This window comes from Macadamia integrifolia, unplaced genomic scaffold (assembly GCF_013358625.1).
Source record: "Macadamia integrifolia cultivar HAES 741 unplaced genomic scaffold, SCU_Mint_v3 scaffold_19A, whole genome shotgun sequence".
NCBI lineage: Eukaryota > Viridiplantae > Streptophyta > Magnoliopsida > Proteales > Proteaceae > Macadamia > Macadamia integrifolia.
The window spans coordinates 439,429-448,220 of NW_024870640.1; the positions used below are offsets into that span (position 1 = coordinate 439,429).

At 38.1% G+C, this 8,792-nt stretch overlaps 1 protein-coding gene across 3 annotated transcripts in view; it reads left to right on the plus strand.

Annotated features, from left to right (window-relative positions):
* Positions 1–2,871: 2,871 nt before the first annotated feature.
* LOC122071270 (EEF1A lysine methyltransferase 3) overlaps positions 2,872–8,792 on the plus strand; it is a 7,542-nt gene continuing 1,621 nt past the window's right edge. The window contains exons 1-4 of one of the 3 annotated variants that reach the window (XM_042635599.1): positions 2,872–3,044; positions 3,121–3,182; positions 5,292–5,425; positions 8,475–8,623. In XM_042635599.1, the coding sequence (XP_042491533.1) occupies positions 2,978–3,044; positions 3,121–3,182; positions 5,292–5,425; positions 8,475–8,623 (412 nt within the window). In that variant the 5' untranslated portion in view covers positions 2,872–2,977. The remainder of the gene's footprint in view (positions 3,045–3,120; positions 3,183–5,291; positions 5,426–8,474; positions 8,624–8,792) is intronic. The other 2 variants (XM_042635597.1, XM_042635598.1) reach the window with 2 other exon arrangements.

Genomic DNA, 8,792 nt, shown 5'->3' on the forward strand with positions numbered 1-8,792 from the left:
AGCATGGAGAAAAGATGTCTTCACATCAATTATTGAACTTCTAAATTTAAGCTAGCTAGCAATCCTAACACAATTCAAATAGATGGCTTTTTACAACAGGAGAGAAAATTTCATTAAAATTAATATCTTTCTTTTGCCAAATTCTTTTGCAACCAATCTCGCCTTACCTTAGTTGTTGGCTATCTCTTGAATCTTTAATTTGAACACTCACTTATTCATGCGTGTCCTCTTACCTTTATGTACCTTTACCAAATCATAAGTGTAGTTCTTATGCAAAAATTCCATTTCCTCTTGCATTTAACTGTCGAACTTTATGCTCATCTGTCTTTGCTTCTTCAAAGTATTTTGGTTCACCTGCATCCATGGTTTTAAGTATCGGTGCATATCGTGCCGTATCGGCTGATACGTATCCGTATCGATAGGCATCGGCACGATACATACTGATACGTTACATGAAAATTTTAAAACCCTTATGTATCGATACGTATCCTACGATACACACCGATACACCATCGATACGCACCAATACTCACCGATACATACCGATACTCTATGAAAAATTCAAAATTGAAGTGAAATGTACGTTTCGGTATGTATCGGTACGTATCAGTATGTATCGATATGTATCGGTGTGTATCGATCGATACACCGATACGTACCGATACGGTCATAAAATGGCCAAAATGGGTAATTTTTTAGAAAAACACAATTTTTTTAGGTGTTTTTATTCCAAAGTTGCTGCCAACCATTTTTCTCTCTAACTAAAGTGGAAATCAAGGTTGGGAACAAGGATTTTACATTTATGGGACAATTACAAACCTTGGATTCTTAGTGCGATACTCTCAATTAACTGTTTATGCATAATACATGTTATATATAACTTTTTTTAACTATTTTTTTATGCAAAAATGTATAAAAAAGTGTTTCCTATCCATTTATGTGCGTATCTTTAGCGTATCTTAGCATATCTCCGATACGATACGATACCCTCCGATAAGTATCTTAATTTTGGCCGATCGATACGACGACCGATACCGATACTTTAATCCTTGCCTGCATCTCTCAACACCATATACTGATGTGGTGGATTCTTTATTGACAGTTGGCGCTCCATAGTAGATCTTCTTGTACTGAATATTGGAGGTTTCGATGGCATTGCCGAAGAGATTATAGCCCTTCGATTGAAGGACTTCAATGGCGGTCTCAAGCTCTTCTTTTGTGATTCTGGCAATGGCAGAAACACCATTAATGAATCTCGGGTTAAAACATGAGTTTTAGTGGATAGGGTGTAACAGTCATTTTAACTCTCCGTTTAACAGTGACTAACAATAGGGGGTCTGAGTCTAATTTGATGAAACAGATGGAGTGTTCTTATAATAGTGGCATTCTCTAGGGGGTGACACTGTAAATTCTCAAATAAAAATTACCATCATATGTAGGGGTGTCAATTGGTCGGGCTGGGTCGGTCCCGGTCGGGCCTAGTCGGGCCTGGGCAGCCTATGTCCTCGGACCATGACCTACCTATTTAAGGAATGAGTCGGTCTTGGTCAGTGTCATGTTGGGCTTGATCGGGTTCCGGGCTTTAATCAGACTTCTCCTAATCGGGCTAATAGAATTATAATCGAGCCTTAAACAGGGTAATGTACCAATAAAGCCTTAAACGGGCCTTAACTAGTCTTTATTTTTCTTAGATTTGAAATACTTTAATTTATTTTGTTAAATAATATAGCCAAGCATCCTCCTTTATTCATTTGATTTCTGATGCCTCAGTCTAAAAAACCACCACTTTGAGATGCATCACATTTTTCAGCTATTGTAGTCTGGATTTTACTTGTTTGTACTCGTACTGCGTGTAGAATCTCTAAATTGTTCTCACAATTCAAATTCATTCTCCTACCACTTCAAAAATAATGTGTTGAGGATGGCAAAAACGTCTTGCCTTCTTTTCACATGCATGCTTGCCTTAAAGTCAATCTTATGAGAAGGTCGCAGATTAATGGCAACTGCTGATTGCTGCTTGTTTTCTTGTCTAGAGCATGCAAAATGTGCATCAATAAATTTTCTGGTAAGCCTTGAATGGCTACTATTCTTTTTCTTGGTATTAAATCCAACAGACCCTACATATTCTTTATAAAATGCATAAGCTTCCTCATGTGATTCAAATTCCATTCCTTTAGAATGCTCAAAGTTTGTATCCTCTTCAGTAAAACCAAGATCCATTGCAGGAAAACTCACACCTAACTCATCTTCACCATGTACCTCCCCATCTGTACTTTCACCCACATTTGGCGTAACATTTTCTATTTCATGTCCAGCCACATTCCCCTCAAGATCCATTTCCATTAAGAGAGTCTAATCCCTGACAGATTCCTTTTCCCTATCAAAACCAAATGGAGTAGCAGACATAAGTATATGGAAACAACAACCTAAGAGTTTTTTTAAATAAAATGATGAACATAGTAATATTAGTTATGCATAAGGAACACAAAATAGCAACCATGTACTACCTATTTATGGTACAGTTAATTACAGTCAATAATTGATAAATATGTCAATATATATTCTATTCTATCTCAGAAAAATTAAAATACCTATATAAATGGTAGGGCTAAACATGTCGGTCCAAGTCGGGCTTGTAAAAGGGTCAGGCCGGTTGGGAGGCCCATCGGGCTTACCCCTTGCACCATGTACTACCTATTTATAAATGGACCGGACTTAGGTTCGACACGTTTATTAATCGGGTCGGTCTAAGTTGAATCATAAATGTGTCCAACTCGATCGGGCCTACCGGTGCGGCTTGGAATTGACACCCCTAATCATATGGAGTGACAATTCCAAAATTTGTTTAAAATTTTTCGCTTCCTTTCTCTTTTAATTTCCGTTGCAACCAAACCTAACCTTAACTAGAAACGGAGGCCTTGACCTTTGATTGAGTAGATTCTTCTTCTTCTCCTTTTTCTGGTTAGTGCAGAAAGTCATGGATATAGCTCTCTTCTCTCCCTCCTCACTCTTTGCAGGAGACGATGATGATGATAGCACTACTGGTATACTCTCTCTTTCTCTCTCTCTCCCTATGTCTCCCTTCTTCTCTCTTTCTCTCTCACCAGGTTTTCTTTGCAGAAGAGGAAACCGTAGGGACGCATCAGAGCTACGAGGAGAGGAGCCATGAATTTCCTGGAATGGTGAGCTCCAAACATTGTATATTGTATGGCATATTTCAGCAATGCCCAGATAAGAAGAGCAGCTTTCCCTTGGATAACATAGCCCTCTTTCTTACCCTTTGTTTTTTCCCCTTCTACAACTACTGTATACTCATTTCCCCTTCTCTCTACTTCTCTGTTCGTTTTCCCCTATTAATGCCCCCCTTCTCTTTTTTTCCTATTAATTTCAAGAATTTTTAAGTGAGTAGGAAGGAAGGAAATTTGGGCACCTTAAAAGGGTATAAATTATAGACAAAATGGTTGGTTTGGGCTTTCATGACTGATCGATTCTAGGAAGCCATTAGCAAAATTGCAAGTTCCTGATTTACAATTTTTTTACAGGTTTAATACCTTATGATCTGTTTTCTTGCTCATTAAGTTGTGATTAAATGAGAAGTGGCCATTCTACCTGAACTGCTTATTGCTTAAGTGAGTTATAACTTTCATATTTCTGTCATGTTCAATACTCCAAGATTTTGGAAAACTCTGATTTGTCCCTATTAAAGCCTCCTAATTTGGTTGGTATGCGTTTCCCCTATATTCTCAATGTGAAGGATAATGGTGTTTCAACTCATCAACTAGGTTTCAATTATGATCCTTTTGGGTTAAAGACTCGACATAGTAAAATGAGGTTTTACAGTCATTTTTCTCAGGATGAGAAACTATTATAGTTTATTTACTTAGGATGTAAAAACTATGATAGAGTTTTGGTGGATGGAACCAATAACTTCTAGTAGGGTTGGTATTGAAGTAGAATTGAAGAATCACTTGACTTCATGTGAAAGGGATCACATCTTGAAGTTATGGTTAAGTCTCTTAAGGAAATAGGCATAGTTTTTAAAGCGGTAAGGCGACAGAGGCGTTTGAGGGTCTTTCGGAGCGCCTTAGTGGTAAGGCGGGCATAAAACGTCGCCTTATTGACTAAAGCGTTCCTGGGTAATTTTTTTATAAAACCAATCTATATGGCTCAAATCCTACTTATTACTCATATGTTAAATAAATATTAAAGGTTCATATTCATACCAATGTAAGATATTCATCAAGAAAACAAATCAATAAAGTGAATAAACTAAGTTCATCTTCATCAATCATCAATCATGATAATATATTAACATATAATATAAACACATAATTATGAAATAAAATTATAAATATAAAGAAAAGAAGACATAAAAAATACAAGTATTTATTATACTTACCTCTATGATGCCAAAATGAGTGCCTAAGCCCTAAGGTCATCCACTATATTTGTACTCCTGTCAAAGAAGAATGAAGCTCACCGCCGCCGGAGCAAAATGGTCATCTGGAGCAGTGGTTTTTCCTTGATTCCTTCTCAAAGCCCCTTCTTAAAACCCTTGACAAAATCCTAACCCTGTTTGTGAATCGTGTTTTTGTTTTGCTTGTTTTGGTTATTTTTGGTGGAGTAAAGCTGATCCCATACATCTCAAGTGTTAACAAAATCATACACCTACCAATAAAAAATCTATATTTGGAATCTTCATCAAGTAATTTTAAAATGTGTTTAAAAAAATAACCATAGGGCGCCACTTCACATAAGGCGGAGCACTGCCTTACCATCTCTAGACCGCATCAGCGCCAAGGCGCTAGTAAGGCGTCGCCTTAGCAGCGCCTTAAAAACTATGGAAATAGGTAATGAGCCAGAGTTTTTGTAGTGAAATCAGCTATGGTGTTCATATTATTTTGTTGGCAGATTGAATTGTTATGGAATAGTAAGTAAAATGAAGTGGGTTTGATTTAGGATGTCCTTACACACAACTTTGTTTTCACTATGAAAACAAATTACTCTGTCTTCTGATTAAGTATCCACACCTGTCATTTGTTGGAGATTTCAGATTTTGGACCTGCAAGAGATTTGTATGCACCTTGGCTTTTTCCGTAAATCCTTTTTCTTACTCAAAGCGGCTTTGTGTATGTGTGTTGTAAACTTGTATTTTATTTAAGTGTGATTCCTTGTGAGTAGTTTGTCTTTAGTTTGCAATATGACTTCCAATTCTGTAGCTTTAGATGTTCTGGTTTCATTTTATATCGTATTCACCACTACCTTATCTAAAATTTTCTGATTGTCCTCAGGACTTACTCATCAGGGAATTTTCATTTCATCAACTAAATGCAAACTTACTTTGGCCGGGAACGTTTGCATTTGCCGAATGGTTACTTCAGAATTGTTCTTGGTTAGAAGGACGACGCATCATTGAGCTGGGAAGGTACGTCTGCAGAAAACATTTGGAACTATGATTTATAGATATAGATGCATGTACAATATATAAATGGTAATGTGTGTTACTCATTTTTGGTGTGAATACTATGATATTTCATCCTTTTGCGTTATTCTGACCCTCTTCATTTACACATGTTATCTGCAATCATATTCCTTTCTCTTTTTGTCTGGGATTGACCTCTGCTGTGATTGCAGTTGCTATACAATGAACTGCAGTCTGAGCGTTAAGGCTGGTAAATGGCATATACGGCACACTCTTATGTTCTTTGGAGACTCAGGACCTGATAGTCTGCACGTGATGGTTCCCACATTGTAGTTCAAAGCCAACCATGACAGCCTTAACCTCCTTCCTTTCATTCTGTTGCTGCTACTTGACTTTCATGGGATGTCGTCTGTTTCTCATTTGGATACCTTGTCATTTGAATTAACCTATCTGGATATCTCATGAGCAGCAATCATTTTATGGTTGGTTGTGTGTGTGTGCTTTGCCACTATTAGCAGTCATTCTTTAGTACTTGTACAGTTGGAGAACAGGCTGGACAGGAAAGATGGGCCGCCCGGGGGGTGGGGAGAGTTCTTTAGCAAGCATTCCTTTGGCTAGATCCTGTTTCCATGAATCATATCATTGTAGATCAGGAAGGATGGGAATAAAGGGGTGAAATAGGATCATTGATTAAATGTTACCTAAGGGATATGTGCTCTAGGGTGGTAGGTAACCGATAATTATACTGGTTGTTAGAGGTTAGAAATTATTCGTGTGGTTTCAAGCGATTACAATATGATTAAAAGGTTGTTGATTTTACAGAATAGAAAGGGTATATTGGTGATTGAAGTGATTAAATTTGAGGAAGAGATCTATGGGGTTTGGAAAGAGTTTAGAGTGGGGATGTAAAGTAGGATCTGAAGATCAAGAAACTAGAAAAGGCTAAAACCAGATATCTCCTCAACTGAAGGTCTGAACTGTTCTATTGTTTGATTCCTTTGATCAGCTTTCCACACTCTTTAAGCATATGTTATCATAAGGGACTGGAATGTCATTGTAATTTCTGGACTCTTATCCCCCTTTAGAGTTTAGTTGAGTTGTTTGAGTTTTAAATTTCTTGCTTGGACATATTTGGATCCCTTTGTTTACAGCACCATAAAGCTGAATCCAATCCGTGCTTATTGGGCAACTCTTTGGAGGTGCGATTAGAGATGAGCATTCACCATTATTTAATTTAGTTTTTCCACTAGCACCACCTCCGAATGAACAATGGATGCCCTACCACTCCCTACTTCAGCCACAGGAATATAAGAGACCATTGCCTCCTCTTTTGGTGGCTGCTCTCTTCCACCCGTGGTACTCAAGCCACCACGCCCACCACCATGAACCACACTAGCCACAGAAGCTTCCAAAGATTTTTTGTGGATAGTTCCCCTTCAAAGGCCGATTCTTATTGCACTGGGTCACCACCTCCAACTCATCACTAGATGGGTCAGTATCTGAATCCACATCTGAACCCCAATTCGACACCTCACCTTTCATAATATTTGTAATTCCTAAAATGGAATCACTCTCCCTTTCATGCATCATAATCTCCTTACCACGATTAGAAGGACTTGAAATAGAAGAGTCCAAAATAATTAGAATTTCTCCCCCATTATTGCCATCTTGAGCAGATGGATTGACTCAGCCTGAGTCAATTCCATCTTCCACATAGACCGCCGCAGGCACTTCCACCACCCTATCCATAGGATATTGCTTTGCATTATTTGTCTTCTTTTGCCGGAAAATTGAAAGTTGATGGCCTATAAGTTTACAATAACCACATCGCTCACTGTTATCCTCATGTAACCTTCTAACAGAAACCAAATACCTTGGAAGTACCTGGTTCCAATTGTTCGACTTGAACCTCTTCAATTCGACTAGCACTTTCAGAAACATCAACTTCTACCAGTACCCTGGCAAAGTAGCCCATAAGACCTTGCCTTATACGCCTGTCTAGTACAACAGGACGCCCAACGGCTTTGGCAATCAGAAGCAAAATGTTTTCGTGCGAGTACTCGAGTGGGAGGTCAGGAAATCGGACCAGATGAGTTTTGATAATGTTTGCTTCCAGGCGTTGAGAAATTCCTAGTCATGTGGACAACAAAGTGATGGTGGAAGGAGATGCATCGCTCAAGATTTTTCTTTTTCCTTAGGGGTGGGTTGGGGGGGGGGGGGGGGGGGGAGGATTGTTTCTAACATTCTTTTCCATGAAATTGTCTCTTCTCTCTTGAGAAACAAAAACAATGGCTTCTCACAAAAATAACTATTTTCACAAGCGAAGACCTCGGCATGCCTCTTATATCATTAATCATGCTGGGTGGAGAATCTTCAGTCTTTCTGAGAGGTGTGTTGTAAGAGAGTAGGTAAAGCTATTTTTAGTTTCTGACCCATCCCGAGTAGCATTGGATTGCTGTATTTCTTTTGCTGTCAAATAATGTTTCATTCAGAAATGAAAAATGAAATTCAGTTCAGCAGTGGAACTCAACTTTGCAGTTTATCTTACGTTTATAGAGAAAATTCAGTTTTATTTTCCCTTATGTTGTTAAGTTAGGATAGCTTGTGAGATAAAAAGGGAACAGATACTTCTAAGATGCCACTTCTAATCTATGAAAATAAAAACTTACTTGCTAACCAAAACTGTTAGAAAATAAACAGGTTAGTTTTCGATAATGAGCAACAATGCACCAGCCAACCATCTCTTTTCTCGAAGCGTTAGGCACACATGTTCTGCTATCAGCTATGTATATTATATGTCCCAGAAAAATAATGAGCTGTGCTACTATAATTCTTGCATTATCTGAGTTCTGATTTAAGCTATTTATCTTTGTCCTTTGCTTGGTCAAGGACCATCAGGTAAATGATGGTTAATGTTTCCATTAATTATTTGCAGGCGTCTTGCTATTACCCTTATTCTATTTTTTGAATTTATCCCAGTTTCATTTCCTTCTAATGTTCCGGTTTGTTTGCAGCATCAATGTCTAACTCTTTTTTTTCTATTAAATGGTAGTAGTGGGACTGGAGCTTTGGCCATTTTTCTGCAAAAATCATTAGGAGTTGACATCACAACTTCAGACTTTGATGATGAGGAAGTTGAAGAGAATATAGCTCATAACTGCAGGATCAATGGAATAACACCTGTGTTACCACACATCAGATGTGGGTATCCTTCCTTCTATGAAACTTTTATCATTCACTAAGGGAACCTAGTGCACCCTTTCCATGGACTGGAAGGACTGGATATCGGTGATGTATATTGATAGTTATGGCCTTTAATAGGATTTATGCACCAAAGTTGCCTACAATTCATCCATTCACCTCTCTCCCC